The sequence below is a fragment of the Alosa pseudoharengus genome, unplaced genomic scaffold (genome assembly GCF_046254945.1).
Source record: "Alosa pseudoharengus isolate Yale_2024_CS ecotype anadromous, Long Island Sound unplaced genomic scaffold, YU_APseudo_1.1 YU_APseudo_1.1_scf_21, whole genome shotgun sequence".
Classification (NCBI taxonomy): Eukaryota; Metazoa; Chordata; class Actinopteri; order Clupeiformes; family Clupeidae; genus Alosa; species Alosa pseudoharengus.
Window position 1 is genome coordinate 6694171 of NW_027468674.1, and position 24668 is coordinate 6718838.

General features: G+C 41.5%; 1 protein-coding gene across 1 annotated transcript in view; it reads left to right on the plus strand.

The window, feature by feature from the left end:
- Positions 1–4552: 4552 nt before the first annotated feature.
- Positions 4553–24668, plus strand: part of LOC143138643 (protein NLRC3-like) — a 25558-nt gene continuing 5442 nt past the window's right edge. Inside the window, exons 1-4 of the mRNA XM_076299068.1 lie at positions 4553–4598; positions 12105–12186; positions 14943–15017; positions 18268–20103. Coding sequence (XP_076155183.1) covers positions 12110–12186; positions 14943–15017; positions 18268–20103 — 1988 coding nt within the window. The 5' untranslated portion in view covers positions 4553–4598; positions 12105–12109. The remainder of the gene's footprint in view (positions 4599–12104; positions 12187–14942; positions 15018–18267; positions 20104–24668) is intronic.

Below are 24668 nucleotides of genomic sequence, written 5' to 3' on the forward strand. Positions count from 1 at the left end.
AGGCTACTATGTTCAATAAAGCTTAACAAGGTATTGTTCTTTTCTGAAACTTTAAAGTCGAATGATTCATTTATTTACCTAATTACTGTATGTTTTTACATTTTAAACTTCATTAAATAAAACCTAGCAGCAGTCATTTGAAGAAATACTTATTATAATGTTGCTTTGCTGTGAAGGATGTATTTACTGGTACTTATTTTCTCTTTGAAAGAATCAAAAAATTTCAGATTTTGCTTTGGGGTGCCCAAACACTTCCATACAACTGAACATGTTTAACAGGCATTTTATCAATGGCCTTTAGAGAAGGATGGATCAACGGCAAAACAATGAGATGCATAGATAAATGTCGGGGCTGTAGATTTGGACCCAAATGCATGACAAGGTGCTCGAGATGCTTGAATTCAAATGAACTTTACTTACAGAACACACAGGAACGGAACGACCATGACAACACAGTGACTACATTTCCATGCACACCATATTCTGGTTTTATTTGAAAGTAGGTAAAACATAGTGATGAAGAGGAAGGTGATGAAGATCAAGCGGGCCTTCTTCTCAGATCAGGTCCAGTCAGGAGATGGGATAGTGATGAAGAGGAAGATGATGAAGATCAAGCGGGCCTTCTTCTCAGGTCAGGTCCAGTCAGGAGATGGGATAGTGATGAAGAGGAAGATGATGAAGGTCAAGCAGGCCTTCTTCTCAGGTCAGGTCCAGTCAGGAGATGGGATAGGTGTGGGTATGTAGTGTGGGGAAAATGACAAAGATGGAATTTAACCTTGTGTTTTTGCTTTGACACTTTCTGCAATATTTTAAACAATTTGAATTGATTACTCTGTTAGAGCTTAACCTACTTCTTATATTAATGTTCTTTTCATCTGATATTCCTGTTAGAGCTTAACCTAGTTCATAATGTCATTTTTATTTGATACTTCTGTTCCTGTAACTGGTGTGCAGATGACAAATCATGTGTTGTGTGATGATAAATATTTACTCAACCTAGTTTTAATCACCTTAGTTCTTAATTAACTCATTGTATTAAGAAAAGTGTGTGTGTGTGTGTGTGTATGTGTGTGTGTGTGTGTGTGTGTGTGTGTGCAGGGAGGTGTAATGATACAGTGATACAATGTGAGTTATAAATATGTGTGTGAAAAATGAATTGTCTCTGGTGCACTCTGGGCTTTGTCCCTGTAATCTGATTGCCTGATGCATATGAGAGCTCTGCAGATATTAATAAACTACTAACAAGAAAGACAAACCTCATCTAAGACTCAGTATTTATAGATCTCGAAGTAAAATGTCTTCCACAACAAACACACACACACACACTAAGTTAAATACACACAAGTACTGTACATAAACCTACACATAATACATATTTGCTTTTAAAACCTTGTCAGGATTGCCAATATGCAATCCCTCACACACACACACACTCACACACTGGCAGTATACAGCACAGAACACCTTCATCCTCCTCCTACTCATCTTCTCCTTCTATGTCATCATCACCATCATCATTATCAGCACCAACACTTCACTAAACTATTCTTCTGTCCTAGTGTTGCACATTGCGTCAAATACACACACACCCCCACCACACACACACACAGAGGGAGAGAGAGAGAGAGATTCACATATAAAGACAGAATGAGAGAAGCCTGGGTCCCTGCGTTTTGACCTTGGAGTATAAATCCAGCCTGGGATTGAATCAGATTATGTACATCAAATCAGATTATATACCACCAGAACATCTGATCCTGTGTATGGTGTATGTGTGTGTTTTTGTTTGTGTGTGTGTGCATGTGTGCGTGCGTAAGTGTGTGTGTGTGTGTCCTCTTTGCCCAAATCCAAAATAATAGGAAATATCGATCTTGTGTTATATCGATGAATGATAAACCCAATGATGCATCTATGTTTTTTCATGGGGATGACGATATATCTATACATTCTAAAACTGATAGTTCCGGTCCTTGATTGTGATTGGCTGAATCACTTTCGATGCTGTTGTAAAACCCAGCACAAACATACACCTTGACCGCATTCCGTTCTATATTACTGCGCTACCATAACTTGATACAAAAGTTAAAGTAGCTGCGTCTTGACGTTGCTTGGCAACCATTCAGACAGAGGAAATATATTTCTTGGCGGAAGAATGATTATCTATGAATAATTCGTTACATTTCTCGTTGCTTTGCCTTTACTTTGTGAAACTTTGCCAGGTATTTATAGCAACAGTTTTAGAAAAGCAGTAAGCCACTCGAGTCTGTAGGTTACACTGATTCTAGAAGAGCTAATGGGGGTTTTAGGCCCTACGGCCTCTCTGGGCTTATTGCTTAAATATGCATAGATATCTGATGAACATCTAATAGTTTCAATCACATCATGTGGTTTACATGACACTGATCATGTGTGATACTCATTTACACATCAGTCGACACTCTGTGGGGTGTGTGTGTGTGTGTGTGTGTGTGTGTGTTTTCAGTCTAAAGCCCACTCACTGTCTGACTGGAATGGAGTTTTAAATTCAAATTAATTTATTTTTACAATTATAATTTATTTTAAAATTACAGAAAGTATATATGCAGTGAAATGCTTTGTCCACTGACTCCATGACTGTGCAATGTGTGCATAAATAAGGAAGTACATAGAAAAGAAGAGAAGAAGAAGGATAAAAATATCTAAAGTGCACGAGATGATTCCAACATGCTTGTGCTCCAGCTCCAATCATCATTCAGAATGCGGATAGCCTGGGGATAGAAAGGTTTCCACATTCTCTCAGTGTTGGCTTTCAGGAAGTGCTAACGTTTCCCAGACCATAGGACAGAGAAGAGACAGTTGTTGGGGTGACATGGTTCTCTGGTGATTTATATGATGATGAAAGATGTCTTGTATTTGCATGTCTGGTTTACAAGGCATTGTGTATAAATTACTTGGTGTGTTGTGTTTACATTGCATTGTGTAAAACCTCTCTGTGTGTTGTGTTATCATTATGTTGTATTTTATTTTAACTGCATTATGTCTGAAACCATGTTGTGTGCATTGTGTTTGTTGTGCCATAAATCCTTTCAGTGCTGTGACTCAAAACAAACAAAATAAATAAACAAACACAAAGGGCCCTATCATGACATTCTAAAGCGCATCGTCACTCGTCAAAAGTCTATTCAAATTTAGTAGGATGTCCAGTTCACATTGGGAGGGGTTTCGTTATCAAAAGTGGAGCACATGGCGCAACAAGGTGTTCCTAGGTTTTTTAATCAGTCATATGGGTGTGTTTGGGGCGTAACATCATTTCAAACCAATGAGAATGACATCCGTCATTCCCTTTAACGGCGCAAAGCGCGATATGTCAAATAAATGCATCGGTATTTTGGCATTCAACGGCGCATTTGAAGGAGGCTGCTTGCGAGACCTTATGGAATAGTTATTCTTAAACCATGCTTTACTAAAACCTAGCATAGCCTTCACGCATTTGCACTCGTCTATTATTTGAACTCATTGGCAAAGTGAAACTAACTTTATCAAGGAGTCAGTCAACGACAAGACAGTTATATGCAGTTACTTTCACTATTGACTGACAATGGGTTACCATCGAAAACATAGGCTGGAAAAAGCAACACTTACCCTAATATTGCTCAAATGACTGAATAAAACAACATTTATCCTGCAGAGGAGTTGCTTATATCTCGTGACAGTGTGTCTTCAGCTGTGCTCCATACGTGTCTCTCGCCTCTCCCCTAATCACTTTTAACCGTCATTACCAATTTGCAAATGATGGTGAATAACTACTCATCATGAGATGTACAGTATTTCGTAATATCTTTATTCTAGTTATGTTTCCCATTGTAATCATGCAATTTGTAATGCTTTGCATGACGTGCGCTGGTGTGCGTTCATGAATGATAGAAGGATGGTGCGTGCACCTGCCAATAAGACTGTTGACATGCGCTTTTAAAATAGCATATGAACAACTCACCATTGACTTCTGACCAGGTTTAGGTGGTGTACAATATGTACAGTATGATAGCGATTTTTAGACAACACGCCAGGCCCCTCCCTATTGCCACACCCCTGGGCGCAATGTTTAAAAAATAAACGTGCAAAATACAGAATTAAACTTTGCACGGGTGGAAAACGAGCTTTACGCCATGCGCTGGTGTGCACAATACAGCCCAAAGACATCACAGCCTGCCCGGAAGGATGCCACTCAGGCATGCAGGGCTCAGTGTGTGTTAGTGTGTGTGTGTGTGTTTCATGGTACTAGTGAGTCATTCAATTTGGCTATCAGAACAAACCAACCTCACTGACATATGCACATAGGCTACTCATTCACACACACATGCAAGCACACGTCCACACACACACACACACACACACACACACAGCTTAGCCAAACTAGAAAGAGCAAAACATAGGAATGTCATGGTTACCTAAATCCAATGAACACAGGAACTCTCCCAGAAAAAGGGGGCGGGGACGTGTAGCAAGATGTGCCGTTCCCGGATGTGCTGCGTTCTCTGGCTCTGTTTGTGCAGTCCACACTACGAAAGTGAAAGTGAAAGTAGCTATACAGCTCTCTGTGCATTCCGGTCGTCGTACAGGTAGGTAGCCCCCCCATCTCCTCATTTAGCCTGGAAAACTATGAAGGTTTTTTTTTTTTTTATCCATATCGATGTATGACAGTGTGGAATGTGTAGACATACTTTTCACTTAGGCATACAGAGCCATGGGACAAGAGTTCACTGTCGCGAACTTGGCTGTCTGCCATTCTGTCGGTGCGCGGTGGAGTATGGCGAGCTAGACAAATCAAAAGCCCGGCCAACACACACACTATTCAACTGCACTTAGCGCTATCCAGTCAAGGTGCGATAACCTAAGACCATTGCGCCATGTCCAATGTTACAACTGCGTTATCGAGCTGGCCAACAGACGCCACCTATTCAACTGCACATCGCGCTATCCAGTCAAGCTGCGTTAACCTAAAACCATCGCGCGATGTCCAATGTTACAACTGCGCTATCGAGTTGGCCAACAGACACCGCCTATTTAAGTTGCGCTATTCAGGTAGCTGAGCAGTGAGGTCGGCTATCGGCCGCGGACATCTGCACCACCAGGTGGGCAAAGAAGTTCGGTTCGGTAGGTTTGGTGTGCTGCGTTATTACAAATCCGGCTATTTCCGGGTACAAGTAGCCTAACTGCAGACAGTGAAGTCTTGAGAGCACTGGCATCGAGGCTGATTGATTGACCATTTTAGTCTTAGGCCTATGTGTTTTCCCTACGGCCGATACAACCTATTGAGTCGCCTGCAAACAAGCCGTCGGACGTCTGCGGTGCACCGCGCCGATTGACCGGTGCCACGCTATCCTGGAAAATATTATTTGGTCACCACTAGTCTGAGATTTACGGCTCCCATTGACCCGCATTCAAAACTTAAATTCGAAAATGTGCTCAAAACTAACACCTGGCTTATACCAACCAACAATAAATTACATTTTGGTTGGTTGCAAGCTATAACAGAAATGATTTAATACAATGTGGAGAAAATTTATGAAAACTGTCAGCCCCTAACACTGTGCCCATTGCTCACATTTTTTGGTCATCAAGTGTCGAATATCAGAGTAATGACATTTACCAACTTAATGATACACCACAATTTATAAAAAAATAATTAGCAAGAAAAAAACAAGATTGTACAGTTTCCTGTTATATTCCATGTCGCCATTGAGCTGCATGGCCACCAGATGGCGCCGTTTCACTGCTTGCTTATATCCAAATAAGGCCCGGAGTGCAGTGCTATGCAACCATAGTGGCCATAACATATCAAATGTAGCCCATTGTTATATTTATTTAAATAGAAGCATCCGTCAAATAATCTTGTACTTCCTTACCAAACCAATTATTTTTTTTAATCCATCTGATCAATTGTGTTTTTCTTTTAAAACTTTGTTCTTTCAGAAATAGCATAGGCCATATCAAGTGCATAAGACTACTGTATATTATAAAACTTCAGGGAGCTATTTTTATTTGTTATGTTTTATTATGACCGCCGCGCAGCGAAGCGGCGGTCATATAGGTTTAGTCAGATTTTTTTTTTTTTTTTTTTTCTTTTTCGCATGTCCAAATTTCCGTCAATGATTCCCGGGACACTGAAAGACCGGGGTAGACGAAACTTGGTGGGCATGTAACCCCATATGGATAGCATGGAACCATCGTTTTTCGTTTTGATCTGTAGCCCCCCCGCTGGACTGCACCCCCCGAAAGGAGGGTAGGGCAGACACAGTTTTCTGTGAATATCTCGAGAACCGTAAGGTTTAGGAGGACCATTTTTTTTTTGTATGTTGATCTCAAGGGGCCATGTCAACCCATTCCATAACCACTCATTTCATGTATAGCGCCACCTAGTTAAACACAAAAAAGTAAAAATGAGGTGTTGTAATCGCAGGTATCTGTGACCTAACATAGTCAAAACTGCATGAAATTGGAAGTGTAGGATCATTATGACACCCTCTGAATGCACGCCAAGTTTCGTGGAATTCCGTTCATGGGGGGCCACACAATAAATTAATTTATGTTACTATACACCAACTGGCCTGTAGGTGGCCGGAGACAGTTTTCTGTGAATATCTCGAGAACCGTAGGGCCTAGGAGGTCCACCTTTTTTTTGTATGTTGATCTCAAGGGGCCATGTCAACCCATCCCATTACCACTTATTTCATGTATAGCGCCACCTAGTTAAAAATTAAAAAGCAAAAAATTAGGTGTTTTCATCACAATATCTCTGGCTGACATGGTCAAAACTGCATGAAATTGAAAGTGTAGGATCATTATGACACCCTCCGAATGCATGCCAAGTTTTGTGTACTTTTGTTCATGGGGGGCCTTACAATAAAACAATTTATGTGTACATTTAGTGACGTACACCAACAAGGATTCCCGGGACACTGAAAGACCGGGGTACACAAAACTTGGTGGGCATGTACCCCCACATGGATAGCATGGAACTGTCATTTTTCGTTTTGATCTGTAGCCCCCCCGCTGGACTGGACCCCCCGAAAGGAGGGTAGGCCAGACACAGTTCTCTGTGAATATCTTGAGAACTGTAGGACCTAGGATGACCATTTTTTCCGTATTTGCCTCCAGGGGTCATGTTAACCCAGTTCATGTGCACACATGTGCACAAACAGATACACACACACACACACACATTCACAGTAATCATACGTATGACCAGGGCCGGCCCGAGGCATAAGCGAACTAAGCGGCTGCTTGGGGCCTCCTGGCCACCAGGGGGCCCCCAATCGAGTTTCTTTTTTTTTTTACATAATAAATAACGTAAACAAGTGACATCAATGAATGAATAAATGAAACAATTATCATTCAAATCAAGAAAATTATGATTTCATGATTAATATGCCTGCCTACTGCTACTGTGTCTGCCAGCCTTTGAGTCACGCGCATAAAGTAGACACCTTGGGTGCATATACAATTCGTGCAGACACTGCATCAAGTTCAACAATCGGAAGAGACGGTAATGTTCAGACAAGTCACAAAAAAGGACGTATCCCTCTGGTGCCGAAAACAGAACGAAGAAAATGACAGAGGAGGAGAAAAACGAGCAAGATACAGGTATGTTTTGCATGATTATTTACAGTATGTTTTGTGCTTGAGGTAGCTAGCTAGCTGTCATGATCTAATATAAGCCATCACCAGAGCTAAATCTCAGCCATCAACAGAGAAATGTCTCCCATTAATATATATTTATCTAGATGTATTTCAGATGTCAAGGATATTGGGATTGTTTTGGATGTTCAATCAAGCATGTACCCTAGCTCTAGGTGGGCTTATTATGTCGTAAATTAAAGTTAGCTAGCTGACTGAAGTGGACATTAGCACTACAGTAGCTACATGAAAACGTAGCTGAAGGCAAATTTACCACAGAGGGATTGTTTCTGATTTCGCACCTGAAAGTGTTGATAGTTTATTACTGCTCTATAATATGTGACATAGTGGTAAGTCTGATAGCAACAACAGACTAAGCCCAGGCTCCCAGTCCCAACCCAACCCACTGACTAGCGCGACTCTGGGCATCGGTAACGTTCCAGCTTCATAGGCAAAGATGGAACAGTACGTCCGCTCTGCTCTAAGATCTTTGGAGAGAGATGGTAGTGTTTGAGAAAATATACCATGTTGGGTGGGGAGACTTCTGTGATGAAAATAAATTTACATTTGATTAAGATAGTGGCAAGTGATGTAGCGGTGCTACCCTAATATTTAGGCTGCAGTAGATCACCATGTTAAGCGTTCACCATACTGCAATTAAGTATACTCTTTTGAGTATGCCTCATTTGCCAATAGAATATGAATTGTTACATGTGGTATTGCTTGTTATTTGAGTGTAAGTAATGATAGCAAAATAAACTCATTCTGCTCGATCAACTATGCACTTATGCAATATTTTTTTTTTTCAGAGACACTGTTGAAGTCCTTTGGAGCACATCTCTACCTCTACCTAACTCTACCTACCAGAAGGTGAGGTTTTCTTGATGGCAAATGGTTACATAGCCTGTTAATATGACACGACACATTTAACATCGTTTTATTTATTTATGTATTTATTTAATCATTGCAGATTTGTCCACTGCAGAGTTGCAGATGCCTAAAAACCAGGAACGAAGTAGGAATAATTATCTATTTTTTGGGACATTTTATTTTTTATTATTAATGTTTGTCTATTTTGTTTTTATTTTGTAGTTGAAAATTGCTCATTTAATGCACATTTGCGGATTTGTTCAGCAAATCTGTTGAAAAACAAGTCATTAAACTGATGTACTTGTTTACAACAAATACAAATGCTGTTGTATTTTGTTATTTGTCAATTCAACTTCAGTAAACCACCCTTAGTGCTTCACTTTGAATATGAATGTTTCAAAAAAATCTGTGATTTTAGTACCCTCTAAGATTAAAAGGTGACAGGGTTGGTGTAAATAACTATATTAATGCATTGGTTTACCAAGCACATGGGGCCAGAAGTCTAGATTGGAGCCCCAAAACATTTTTGGCATGTGAGCAAGGATGGATTACTGAATGAGCCTACCGAGCCCAAGAGGTCAAGGGACCCTGAACCCCAAGTAGTTGTGTGAATTCACTACCAATAAGTCAAAAAGCAAAAGGCTATGAATCTGAACAAATTTAGGTACTGCCCTTCTCCAGCTGACCATCCCAAAAATGCACCAGAATACAGGAAATCACATCTAACCCCCCCCCCCCCCACACACACACACACCCCCGTTTGTACCCACATTTGCACAAAGAGGGTAGGGGGAGAGGGTCCTTATGCATCTGTGTCCAGGGGGACAGTAGTTCATAATCAGTCGCTGTATTAATACATAACCTCACTGTATTAATTTATAATATGACATTATAGTGTGAAGTTGTCAATTATCACCAAGCACAGGTGACTGCGTTGTGGGAGGGGGCCCCCAAATCAAATTCTGCTTAGGGCCCCCAAAAGGCTTGGGCCGGCACTGCGTATGACACATACTCACACAGTAGACATATGTACGCTTCCATGCACAGGCACATACGCAGGCACACACACAAGCACGCACACACACACACACACACACACACACACACTCACACACACACACACCCACACACCCACACACATAACATAAACATAACACAAACAATCAAGAATTTCTCATAATTATGAACAGGCAAGATGGAGGTGGGGTTGTATAAAATGAATTTTACATGTGAAATCTATGAACTAATCATGTTTTGGTACTTGTTGTCTAGCAGATACCAGTGAGAATTGAGTGTGGATAATGCAATTTAGTGAGACAGTTAGAATCATATAGGCCTTTCAGCGTGATTTCTTTTTGTGGAAAAAATGTGCTGGACTGGGCGGCGGTCATATTTTGTACCGCTCTGCGGTACATCTAGTTTTTATTTTTTTTGTTTATTTAGCTTTTTTAACTGTATTTTAAAAATACTGTTGGGATCTCCCTGCAGTTTTCTGTTGAGATCATTATTACAAATTCTCTGAAAAACATATGCCTAAAGGTATTTAAACTAGATGTACCGCAGAGCGGTACAAAATATGACCGCCGCCCAGTCCAGGACATTTTTTCCACAAAAAGAAATCACGCTTGAAGGCCTATATGATTCTAACTGTCTCACTAAATTGCATTATCCACACTCAATTCTCACTGGTATCTGCTAGACAACAAGTACCAAAACATGATTAGTTCATAGATTTCACATGTAAAATTCATTTTATACAACCCCACCTCCATCTTGCCTGTTCATAGTTCTGAGAAATTCTTGATTGTTTGTGTTATGTTTATGTTATGTGTGTGTGTGTCGTGTGTGTGTGTGTGTGTGTGCGTGCTTGTGTGTGTGCCTGCGTATGTGCCTGTGCAAGAAAGCGTACATATGTCTACTGTGTGAGTATATGTCATACGTATGATTACTGTGAATGTGTGTGTGTGCGTGTGTGCGTGTGTATCTGTTTGTGCACATGTGTGCACATGAAATGGGTTAATATGACCCCTGGAGGCAAATATACGGAAAAAAAATGGTCATCCTAGGCCCTACAAGATATTCACAGAGAACTGTGTCTGGCCTACCCTCCTTTCGGGGGGTCCAGTCCAGCGGGGGGGCTACAGATCAAAACGAAAAATGACGGTTCCATGCTATCCATGTGGGGGTACAGGCCCACCAAGTTTTGTGTACCCCGGTCTTTCAGTGTCCCGGGAATCCTTGTTGGTGTACGTCACTAAATGTACACATAAATTATTTTATTGTAAGGCCCCCCATGAACGAAAGTACACAAAACTTGGCATGCATTCGGAGGGTGTCATAATGATCGATCCTACACTTTTAATTTCGTGCAGTTTTGACCTTGTCAGCCAGAGATATTGTGATGAAAACACCTAATTTTTTGCTTTTTAATTTTTTAACTAGGTGGCGCTATACATGAAATAAGTGGTAATGGGATGGGTTGACATGCCCCCTTAAGACCAACATACATAAAAAAGGTGGACCTCCTAGGCCCTACGGTTCTCGAGATATTCACAGAAAACTGTCTCCGGCCACCTACAGGCCAGTTGGTGTATAGTAACATAAATTAATTTATTGTGTGGCCCCCCATGAACGGAATTCCACAAAACTTGGCGTGCATACAGAGGGTGTCATAATGATCCTACACTTCCAATTTCGTGCAGTTTTGACTATGTTAGGTCACAGATACCTTCAATTACAACACCTCATTTTTACTTTTTTGTGTTTAACTAGGTGGCGCTATACATGAAATGAGTGATTATGGAATGGGTTGACATGGCCCCTTGAGATCAACATACAAAAAAAAATGGTCCTCCTAAACCCTACGGTTTTCGAGATATTCACAGAAAACTGTGTCTGCCCTACCCTCCTTTCGGGGGGTGCAGTCCAGCGGGGGGGCTACAGATCAAAACGAAAAACGATGGTTCCATGCTATCCATGTGGGGTTACATGCCCACCAAGTTTCGTGTACCCCGGTCTTTCAGTGTCCCGGGAATCATTGACGGAAATTTGGGCATGCGAAAAAAAAAAAAAATCTGACTAAACCTATATAACCGCCGCTTCGCTCAGTCATAATTACATATTGTGTTTGTTATTCAAAACTTTGATGCCAATTTTAATTTTTACAGCAGACATATCAGTTCAAATTATTGGTTATCGGCCTCCTTGATTAGTAATAATCGGCATCGGCCCTGAAAAAGCTGTATCAATCGACCTCTAATTGACCTCTACAGTAGACCAATAATGTTCCAGTTGGTTCCAGAGAATGTACTGCTTTAGGATCACAAGTAGCATTTAGCCAAATTTAACAAAAGTGTATTGGATTGGAATAATAGACTGCACCTTTAAGTCAGAACTTCACAGCCCTCTAACATTGTAGTGTTAGCACTAGCTAGATACAGAATTAGCTTCCATGGGGCTAATACAGAACACCGCATCACCTTTTATTTCAATGTCTGTGGTCTCTCTCTCTCTCTCTCTGTGGTCTCTCTCTCTCTCTCTCTCTCTCTCTCTCTCTCTCTCTCTGTGTGTGTTTCCAGACGTGATGGACTCTGATCCAGATGGGAAGAAGAAGAGGAGCAGAGACTCCAAAGTGGGTGTGTCTTCATCTGACTCTGACAGGTCAGTCTTTATGGAGGGCAAAACGTATCTAGTATGGAAAGCACAAGGAGCACTAAGGCTTCACCTGGAGATAGCATTCCATTGACCCCCTTCAACTGGAGTTAGCATTCCATTGACCCCCTTCAGCTGGAGTTAGCATTCCATTGACCCCCCTTCATTTTGCTGTCACTTTGACAGTGAATAACTTTACATCTGAAGCATTTGAAGCCTAATATTTTGTAAACATTTAAAAAACAACACTTGACCAAAGTGCTGTAAAAATAAAATAATAGTAAAATAATAGTATACAATAATAGTAATAACAATACAAAGTAGATCCCAAATCAAAACAATAATGATTAAATAAAAAACAAAAAGAAAAGAAATAGAATAAAGAAAGGTGATACTCTAAAATCTATAATGTGGTGGTGGTGGTGTGAGGGGGGGGGCAAAAGAAAGCTTAAACTGATTTAAAAGCTGTAGAGTAGAAGAGAGAGAAGGAGCTAGTGTAACAGTCAGCAGAAATAGATCAGAAGATCTGAGATTTCTTACAGGGGAGTATTTATTTAAAGGGAAACTTGGCAGGATTTCCCCCTCTGCTGGAGAAATTGTGCATTATGCTATTTCAAACTTTTTTGTCCCCTTTAATAGGTCGTAGAAATAGCTGGGGGCTTTGCCATTCAAACATTTAAAGGTCATTAGCAAAATTGTAAAGTTAATCCTATGGTGAACAGGGAGCCAGTGAAGAGAAGCTGAGATGGGAGAGATGTGTTCTCACTCTCACGGGTACTAGTTAAGAGGCGAGGTGCTACATTTTTAGATACCGGTAAGCTTCTTAACTGGAAGAAACTAGCGTTGACTACAGACTTACCTGTTTGTCATATGTAAGATCTCTGTCCATGATCACAGAGGGCTTTATATAGGGCCTCAGGGAGTCTAAGTCCATACCCTGGGTGTATTTGCCACTGGGTCCTAATAGCAGGACTTCAGTTTTGTTGTCATTAAAATAAAATAAAAATCAAGGCTATCCAGGCTTTGACATCATCAAGACAGTCTAGGTTTTAAAAAGTCTTGACCTTTCAGGGGAAGGTAAATGTGGGTGTCATCTGCATAGCAGTGGAAAGACATGCCATATTTTCTAAGGATGGAGCCTACAGGGAGCACATAGAGGGCAAAGTCTAAATCTAGAATCACTTCCATCTTTCAGTGCTTTTAAAAATCTTTTAAAGTCAACTCTGACAGAACAGTGTAATTGTTTTTAAATTTAATTGTTCTACACTTAATGTTGTATGTCTGTATTAGCTTAAGTTAAGTGTAATATCTTGTTTATGTTTGTATAGTGTATGAACAGAGATTTGTGGTGTAGTATGCAACCTTTGTCTTGTCTTTTATATATTTTTGTAACTTTTTGCCGCCAGTCTTGGCCAGGACTCACTGGGAGAAGAGTTACTGTAACTCAATGGGACTTTTCCTGGTTAAATAAAGGTTAAAAAAAAATAACAGTAAGTTTGAAAGTTGCTGCAAAAGAGGGTTTGAGCGTGCGACAACAATGTGTTGATGTGCGCAGTTTAGTACTGTACATGGTAGAGTAAACTCAAACAAAATGGGCATATGATCAGGACAATAGCATGGCATATATCGAGGTTATAGACAGGAATACCACATGACAGTACCAGATCCTAGAGTATGTCTCTGTAAATGTGTAGGGCCTGTCACAGATTGTATCAGATTAAAAGAATCAGTGACATTTAAAAAATCTTTAACCATCGGCCTGACAGTAAACATGGATTAAAGTGTCGGACAATAAGTATCCCATTTAGGGGCAGCCGTGGCCTACTGGTTAGCACTTCGGACCTGTCCCCAACCAGTAGTCATGGCTGAAGTGCCCTTGAGCAAGGCACCTAACCCCTCACTGCTCCCCGAGCGCCGCTGTTAATGCAGGCAGCTCACTGCGCCGGGATTAGTGTGTGCTTGTCGTGTGGGTCGTGGTCGCGCAAAGTCGATGCACTGCATTGTCAGAGCGGTGGCCCGGCATCGAGTGTGGGCCAGGGTGTTGATGTGAACATTTTGCTAATGTAACACTACACACCAGTAAAACGGATTTATGCTTTCTATAAAACATCTAAAAATCATAGACGACAAACTCATATTCTTGCACTATTCTTGCATTGTTGCACTGTTTGACTTACTCATTTGCACCATCACCATGACACTCATTCACACAGAGCACCTTACCTTACCTTATGCACTGAGAACCACAGGCTCAGTCCCTCCTTCAGTCATTGCAAGCGCACCTGATTGATTATTCACCCACTATGTGGATACTGTTTTTTAGAATTGATTTAGATTAAGTTTTATTTAGTATATTTTGTATTTTGTATATTTAGTATATTCTTTATCTTCTACAGTCCTTATTGCTACTCATTGCTCAACTGATTTCTGTTACGTATCTGTACTGTAGGTGTTAAATAAAATGCTACACATGGCTCAACAGATTTCTGCTTCATTGCACTGTTCATGTCACCATCTGTTCTCACAGTGTGATTTCCACAGCATGGTAGTCACGTGCGCTTCCGAAATAAATCAGTGCCCTGTGTTTTAATCATTAATAATGGACAAGTAAACAACCCTGTGTGTGTGTGTGTATGTAAACTGCAGTGTGTGTGTATGTAAACTGCAGTGTGTGTGTATGTAAACTGCAGTGTGTGTGTGTGAATGTGTGCAGCTGTGTGGAGATGTGAGAACACTCATCTTTTAATGTCATGTTGTGTTAACAGTGTCCAGCAGGGGGCGTCAGGCACAGAGTCCAAGAACACAGACAAGACCCAGAGGGACTCTGCTACAGAACACAGGTGAGATCATGGATCAGGACATTCTGTCAGGCAGTCACCAAAACCATCTACAAAACACCTCTGCTTCTGTCAGATTTAATTATGTTTATTCCAGAAATCCACTAGAAACAATTCTCTGTTTTGCAATTTTCATAGTGGCTCTTCAGAAAGGTGTATTCATTGTTACTGTGAATTAAATATTTTTTTCTGTTTATATGTTGTATGTAAAGGAACCCGTATGTCTTAATAATGAGCATATGAGTCAAATCATCTCTACTGTCTGCCAGCCCCCTGCAAACCATCTCTCCATGTATGCCAGTGTGTGTTATAGCCATGGGGTTATAGCCTACAAACTCCCTGCATGTTCATATTATGTTTCTATTAAGAAAATGGCATTACAATATGAGCTGTAGTCCCTTTTAATAGTTAACACTTGTACAGTTAAGAACAAAAATATTTACACCCCTGGCAAATATTGATTTAATATTTTCTCTATATCAATATGTTTGTTCTGACTGAAAATAACACTGTCACATGACAAAATCAGTGTTTCCCACAGAATTGGATTTAATTTGTGGTGGTATCTGACTTATGCAGTTGTCACTTTAAGATGTTTGTTAGGGAGGAAGGCTCCTACAGTATGTAGTTACTGAAGGTAGGTTTGTGCTTCTTCTCCTTGGGACAAGCACTTTAGATAGATAGATATAGAGAGATACTTTATTGATCCCCAAGGGGAAATTCAAGCCCAAGGGGAAATTCAAGTTTCAAATTCAAATTCAAACTTTAGAATCTTGGAAAACACTTTTCCATTTAGATCGGGATTTACATTCAGTGTCAGAATCAATAAAATGAATAGAGCCCTGCAGGATAGCCTAGTCGAAATTGACAAGCAGCAGTAACTAAGCATGCTAAGCTCGACATCCAAACAATATTCTAATGTTAGCTTAGAGATACGGCTTGATTGCATAACTTAACTTAGTTTAGTCTCGCCAATTTACTATATTGTGACCTTAGCAGAGGTAATTTGAATGCAGCAGTTTTAAACAAATTCTCACAGTATGGCCACGATGTGGCAGATTTAATAGCAATTTAGCTCATCGTCTTTTTTATGCAATGTTTCTATGTGCCAAAAACAACAATTGTTAATGTTTTGTTAAATGTAGGCTACATGCAGAGGAGGGGCAGCAGGTCAGTTTTGAGAGAGAGCGTGGGGCAAGGAAAGGCTGCGTGCGTGAAAAGTGCAACTCAATGAAAAGATTGTATGTAATTTAAACTAGATGTACCGCAGAGCGGTACAAAATATGACCGCCGCCCAGTCCAGCATATTTTTTCCACAAAAAGAAATCACGCTGAAAGGCCTATATGATTCTAACTGTCTCACAAAATTGCATTATCCACACTCAATTCTCACTGGTATCTGCTAGACAACAAGTCCCAAAACATGATTAGTTCATAGATTTCACATGTAAAATTCATTTTATACAACCCCACCTCCATCTTGCCTGTTCATAATTCTGAGAAATTCTTGATTGTTTGTGTTATGTTTATGTTATGTGTGTGGGTGTGTGTGTGTGTGAGTGTGTGTGTGTGTGTGTGTGCGTGCTTGTGTGTGTGCCTGCGTATGTGCCTGTGCATGGAAGCGTACATATGTCTACTGTGTGAGTATATGTCATACGTATGATTACTGTGAATGTGTGTGTGTGCGTGTGTGCGTGTGTATCTGTTTGTGCACATGTGTGCACATGAAATGGGTTAACATGACCCCTGGAGGCAAATATACGGAAAAAAAATGGTCATCCTAGGCCCTACAGTTCTCAAGATATTCACAGAGAACTGTGTCTGGCCTACCCTCCTTTCGGGGGGTCCAGTCCAGCGGGGGGGCTACAGATCAAAACGAAAAATGACGGTTCCATGCTATCCATGTGGGGGTACAGGCCCACCAAGTTTTGTGTACCCCGGTCTTTCAGTGTCCCGGGAATCCTTGTTGGTGTACGTCACTAAATGTACACATAAATTATTTTATTGTAAGGCCCCCCATGAACGAAAGTACACAAAACTTGGCATGCATTCGGAGGGTGTCATAATGATCCTACACTTTTAATTTCGTGCAGTTTTGACCTTGTCAGCCAGAGATATTGTGATGAAAACACCTAATTTTTTGCTTTTTAATTTTTTAACTAGGTGGCGCTATACATGAAATAAGTGGTTATGGAATGGGTTGACATGGCCCCTTGAGATCAACATACAAAAAAAAATGGTCCTCCTAAACCCTACGGTTTTCGAGATATTCACAGAAAACTGTGTCTGCCCTACCCTCCTTTCGGGGGGTCCAGTCCAGCGGGGGGGCTACAGATCAAAACGAAAAACGATGGTTCCATGCTATCCATGTGGGGTTACATGCCCACCAAGTTTCGTGTGCCCCGGTCTTTCAGTGTCCCGGGAATCATTGACAGAAATTTGGGCATGCGAAAAAGAAAAAAAAAAAAAAAAAAAAAAAATCTGACTAAACCTATATGACCGCCGCTTCGCTGCGCGGCGGTCATAATAATACAACATAGAACATTATTGTGTGCCGGCCAGTGTTGATTTTATGTCGGCCCGCCACAGATAAGTCAATGTATGGGAAACATTGCAAAAAGGTCGTAAGACAACGTGGGACACCTGCAGTGTGCCGAGGGACCTGCCCCAATAGGCGTCATTGGACCATACAAACCATAAAATGATCCAAAACATACAGCCAAACAAAGCAAGAAATGGTTAACAGAGAACAATGTCAACATTTTAGAGTGGCCCAGCCAGAGTCCTGACCTCAATCTGTCAAAAAAGTGATCACAAGTCCTGTCTCAAAACCTGAATTGCTGCTAAAAAAATGTGGCCTAATCGTTGTGCTTTGATGGCAAATAAAGATGTTTCCATTGATTATTTTAAAAGGGTATGCATAATTTTGGACACACCATTTTTCATAAAAATGTTAAAAAAGATAGAAACGCTTATTTTATTTTGATTCCATGTTTCTACCACATTGTCTTACAACCTTTTGGCATGTGGCAGTGTCATTTTCAGTCAGAACAAACATATTGGTCAAGAGAAAATCAACATTACATGTAAATCAATATTTGCCAGGGGTATGAATAATTTAGTTTTTAACTGTATATACATTCATTCATATACATTTTGAACGTAGTAGGGACATTGTAGGGAAATTATGATGATGATGATTTCTTGACATACTCTACTTAAATGTGTGTTTGTGATTTTGTTATTGTTCCAGAAGAACAGCAGAACAGGCAGAGGTCCATGAGAAATTTCGATCCACATTGAAGAGCAAGTTTAAGCATCTGGTTGAGGGAATACCTAACCAGGGAGAAACCAGACTCCTCCAGGAGATTTTTACAGAGCTCTACATCACAGAGGGGGAAAAAGAAGAGGTCAATGAGGAACATGAGGTCAGACAGATAGAGAGAGCATCCTGGAGAAAAGCAGCACAAGACAGACCAATCAAATGCAGATCAAAATACATCTTTAAACCCTTATCTGGACAACACAAACCCATCAGAACAGTGCTGACAAAGGGAGTGGCGGGCATTGGGAAAACAGTCGCTGTGCAAAAGTTCATCCTGGACTGGGCTGAAGGAAGAAACAATCAGGATGTCCACTTCGTATTTCCTCTTCCTTTCCGAGAGCTGAACCTGATGAAGGACAAACAACTCAGTCTAGTGGAGCTTCTTCAGCACTTTTTCCCAGAAATAAAAGATTCAAAAATCTTCACTCTTTCAGAGCACATAGTCATATTCATCTTTGATGGTCTGGATGAGTGTCGACTTCCTCTAGATTTCCGCTCCAACCTGAGATGTTGTGATGTGACAAAGCCAGTCTCAGTGGACGTGCTGCTGACAAACCTCATCGAGAAGAATATGCTTCCCTCTGCTCTCCTCTGGATCACCACCCGGCCAGCAGCAGCCAGTCAGATCCCTCCTGAGTGTGTGGACCAGGTGACAGAAATAAGGGGATTCAATGACCCACAGAAAGAGGAGTACTTTAGGAAGAGAATCAGTGATGAGAACCTGGCCAGCAGAGCCATCAGACACCTGAAGTCATCCAGGAGCCTCTACATCATGTGCCACATTCCAGTCTTCTGCTGGATTTCAGCCATAGTGGTAGAGAGAGCATCCGTTGAATCAGACCATTTAGAAATGCCAAGAACTCTCACTCAAATGTACACTCACTTCTTGATCATTCAGACTTGCATCAAAAAAGAAAAGTACACAGAGAGAAAAGAGATGGATGAAGAGAGAAAAGAGACGGATGAAGAGATGATTTTCAAACTGGGGAAACTGGCTTTTCAACAGCTGGAGAAAGGCAATCTGATTTTCTATGAGGAAGACCTGAGAGAGTGTGGCATTGATGTTGCAGAAGCATCAGTGTACTCAGGAGTATGTACTCAGATCTTCATAGAGGAGTTTGGGCTGCACCAGGGGAAGGTGTTCAGCTTTGTGCATCTGAGCATTCAAGAGTTTCTTGCTGCTTTATATGTGTTTCTCTGCTTCAGAAACCCAGAGAGAAGCATTTCTGACCTACAGCAAGCCACTCAGCTCTCTACTCTGTTCAGAGCTGCAACACTGCATGACCTACACAAGGCTGCAGTGGACCTGGCCTTACAGAGTAAGAACGGACACCTGGACCTTTTCCTCCGCTTCCTTTTGGGCCTCTCACTGGAGTCCAATCAGAATCTCTTAATGCACCTACTGCCACAGACAAGAAGTCAACGACAGAGCTCAGAGCAAACAGTCCAGTATGTCAAACAAAAGATCAGAGATCTACATAAATCAGACAGAAGGATCAACCTGTTCTACTGTCTGAATGAGCTGAATCACCATGCTGTAGTGGAGGTGATTGACAGGAGCTCTGGAACTCTGTCTGTAGTCATGCTCTCACCGGGAGAGTGGGAGACTAGAAGCTTTGAGTTTAAGATTCCAGAGGAGCACCTGGATGAGTTTGACCTGCAGAAGTACATAAAGACACCAGAGACTGATCAGACTGAACTCCTCAGTCCAGATGAAGTTCTTCTGAGGCTGGTGCCAGTGGTCACAGCATCCACATCAGCTAAGTGAGTAAAACAGAGAGAGAAAGAGACTGAGTTTGTGTGTAGTGACTTTGCCATATCACGTCATGTTTAGTGCCATTTCTAATGTATTATATAGGTCAGAAAGAGAGTGTATGTGTTCTTCAGAGGCTGGTTCCAGTGGTCACATCAGCACTGTAGGTAAACCTGTAATGTGTGACTTTGTGTGTGCAGGACACCCTATGATCATGACTATATCCTGTCATCTCAAATGGCACTCTAGTAATGAGTTGCGATCTTATTTTTAGTTTAGAGTTAGTTTTGATTGTGATGTTTGATGATGCAAGTTTTGCAACAGTAACATTCAAATGTAAGTGTCAAAATCTAATAAATTCTTAAACCCATGAAACAGTGAGGGGAGGAAGCAGATTTTATCCAGTCATGTTTTCTTCTCTGTGAAGGTTCAGTCTGAACTCCGCTGACCAACATGATCATACCCACATGGACCTCCTTGAACTTTGACAGCCATTGTTACTAAACTAACTAACATTACTTATTGCTAAAACTATGTGACATTGATGTTAATTAGATACACTAGCATCTTTCACAAATATATACTTTGATGCAAATTGCCACTAAGCCAGTATATGTTTTTAATCAGAAATGCTCAGCTTCAGCCAACAACTTTCCTCAGAAACCATCCTCTTCTTTTTGCTCCTTCCTTCCCAGGCTTTGTTGTAACAATGGCTGTCAATCAAACTCCAAGCAGGCCTATGTGGTTATGATCACGTTGTTGAAAAAATGACCAATCACAAGTGGGAATTCCATCCTCCTGACTCTCAAAGTTGAGCTCAACGTGGGTGAGCAAAGTCCAACTTCTATAGAGCAGAATCAAAACACACAAGCAGAACTCACCTTTGAGAGCATGTATGCCCACTAGTGGTTGCTTTGTGTACTCGCAGCTGTTTTTTCCTCACTTGCAGCCTGTGCTGCTATGGGCTGTTGAATATGTGATCGTAGCTTTGTTTTTTTTTTACACAACGCTGCCCGTACTGCTCTTGAATTTTTCTCTGACACAATCTCTGTGTTTGTGTTAGGGGTGGCAGTGGCACGGTTCACAAAACCCACGGTTCGATTCGTATTACAGTTTTAGGGTCACGGTTTTCGGTTCTGTACGGTTCTTGTTGTTATTTTTTCTTTTAATCTTTAACACTTCAGAAATACCATACTTCAGCATATACATTATCTTAATTACCCACTATTCAGGCTACAGTATTAGTATAGTTATATCATGTAATCATGCAGAAACTGAAAGAATTTGACTTGACTTTAATCATTGAGACCATCTCTGAGGAAAGGTGAGATTTTGATACAGCAAGGGTGAAGACATGATGATTTCATCATGCTTTTCATTTTTTAGCAAAAAAGTAGAATGTGTTATTGCCATCTACAGGAACTTTTGCCTATGCAAGATATAGCTTCTAGGCTACCACATAACATTGACACGCCCTTTAAATGCGCACTTTCTCTCCTGTCTCTGTCGAATTTGAACGCTGCTCTAGTTTCTCTCAACAGGGCTATTTGCTCTACACACATTTTAATGATATTTTAGTTTCAAGGGCTATTGAGATCTGGGGTTATTACCTTACAGTAAAATAAATTATTTGCCTACGTCTCCCCTGTAGCCTACACAGGAGTGGAGGGGCCGCTCATATACAGTAGCCTCCTCTTAATTGTTGCAAATATAGACTTGGTTGCAATTTCAAAACAGTTTTTGTGAGGGCTACTTTGGTAACGTTTGGGAAACTGCGAGTAAGGGGCTGCGACCACACAGCCTAAGCTGCTGAAGTGCAGTGAGGGCGCTGCAAATGAACTTCAGAAGCAATATATTTAAGCTCACGATATTCAGACCTGCCCATCCTCCTGAAGCTCCCGATTAGCCATTCCGGGCCTGTACTAGCTAGAGATGTAACGGTATGAAAATTTAACCTCACGGTTATAGTGACCAAAATGATCACGGTTTTCGGTATTATCGCGGTATTTTTAGAAGTGTGTTCAATATGTTCAGAAAGCACTGATAGGCCTACACAAGCTGAAATAGTTTCAAAAAGTGTGACAGTGTTTATTATATTACAAAAAGGAAAAAAACAAAAATGCAACTCTTAACCAGGGACGCTGGAACTCATTTCCACCTGGGGGTGCTCATAGAGGGGGTGCTGAGGGAGGGTAAACAAAATGTTACTGAGTAGATGTGATTCCTTTATTCTGGTGCATTATTCTATCATTAATCCATAGCATAATGTTACCGTGGCATTGTGTGTTGTCCCGTTCACTGTTTCCTTGGTCATGTTTAATTGGCTAAGTGCTTATAGCCTACCTTGACTACCATGACTTGGAGTTTGCTATTTCTGTTATTTGGATCCAATGAATGAGACCCGTAAGTGTTCAAAGTAAAACTTTAGGCTACGGTATTCTCCTGATAACGTGAGTGGAATGGATTTAATGTGGACGCGCACATAAAGAGACGTACAGCGCACGTTTTGCTGTGAAAATCTTCCGCCTTTTAAAAGCAGGTGTAGCATAATCCGAATCGCGGTTAAATCCATCAATTAGACAACAGAATCAGTAGGGTACCAGTTTTGTTTCATTGTACCAGGCCTACTGTATGTCAAAAGCAGGCTCGGATGAAGCTGGGAAGGATTAAACACACGGTTTCCACACCGTAGTAATCAACTGTAATAATTCTGATATTTGAAATGAAAACGGTAATTGTTATCGTCAACATTTTTATTGTGGTTTACCATTATATCGGTAATCGTTACATCCCTAGCTAGCATAATGAATGTTGCACAGTGCTTGCACACAATCGCAGTTCTATCTACCGTTTTCTTTCTGCTGTCATCATAGGTAAAATTAAATCCGAAATGTTCCCACACACCAGACTTATTCGACGCTGGTGCATCCTCCAACTCCGGGCTGCCTTTGTTATCTCTCCCAGTTGCCATTTCTACATGTGACCCGCAACACTCCACACCTCGCTTTCACACGAAAGGGAAAATTTGGGCATGAGGCTACATGCATGCTATGAACCGTCAAAACCATAGGCTGCGATGCACACATGCTCCGAACCGAGACAAGTGAACCGAACGGTTCGGATTTTTTTTTCATGAACCGAGCCACCCCTAGTTTGTGTGTGTGTGTACAGTATGTGATACTGTATGTCTGAGATATTGCCCCCTTACAAAGAAGTGCTGTGCTGTGATAGCGCAACTGCCAGATCGAACGTGTGTGTGTGTGTGCGTGTGTGTCTGTGGGTACAAGGATACAAGGATACAAGGAAGTTTATTGTCACATGCATATAGTTACTGGAAGTAAGAAATGCAGTGAAATTATGTCTGGTGTCAGCCTATTTGTGCATTAATGGGGGGAGGGGTAAAAAGTGCAGTAGAAGAGGGGTTTAGTAGATTAAGTGGCAAGGGCTGCATAAAAAAGGTGGGGGAGGATTGGGATTGGGTGGGGGGCACCAACAAGGAGCACCCAAGAGCAACAGGGGCAAGGAAAAACTCCCTTACCAAGGAAGAAACCTTGGGCAGATCCACGGCTCAAGGGGCTAACCCAACTGCCAGGGGTCTTGGTGTGTGTGTTGGGGGGATGACAGGGGAGATGGGATAGTGTGCTGTGTATGTGGGGAGAGGGCAGTGTGCAATATGTGTGTTGGAGAAGCTTCCTCATGAGACAATGTGCTGTGTATTGGGGGGGGGCAGTGTGCTGTAAGTATGTTGGGGATGTGTGTTGGAGAAGCTTCCTGATGAAATAATGTGCTGTGTATGTAGGGGGGGGGGGGGGGGGGGGGGGGGGCAGGGACTTACTATTGCAAGCAGAGTCCTGTATGTATGATGTATGTGAGTGATGACAGTGAAGATGTGTGTGTGGGCGGGAGGGGAGTGGAGCAGTGACTGTGTATGTGTGTGTGTGTGTAGTGTGTGTGTGGGCAGTGTGCTGTAAGTATGTTGGGGATGTGTGTTGGAGAAGCTTCCTGATGAAATAATGTGCTGTGTATGTAGGGGGGGGGGGCAGGGACTTACTATTGCAAGCAGAGTCCTGTATGTATGATGTATGTGAGTGATGACAGTGAAGATGTGTGTGTGGGCGGGAGGGGAGTGGAGCAGTGACTGTGTGTGTGTAGTGTGTGTGTAGTGTGTGTGTGGGTAGGTGGGGGCAGTGTGCTGTAAGTATGTAGAGGATGTGTGTTGGAGAAGATCCTGAAGACAATGTGCTGTGTATGTAGGGGGGGGGGGGCAGTGTGCAGCAAGTATGTAGAGGAGGCTTACTGTAGCAAGCAGTGTGCTGTATGTATGTGAAGTGATGACAGTGATGATGTAAGTGTGTGTGTTGGGGATGGAGGTGGGGTGGGGGGGGGGCAGAAAGGCTAGGCAATCAAGGACATGGGTAGATGGAGGAGAAATCATAAATGATAAATAAAAGGTTCTATGGAAATGTGCAAAAGTTGGAGAAAGTCAGATATGTGTGTGTGTGTGTGTGTGTGTGTGTGTGTGTGTGTGTTTGTGTGTTTTGACGTGTGATGAAATAAGAAAATAAATAAAAGGTCT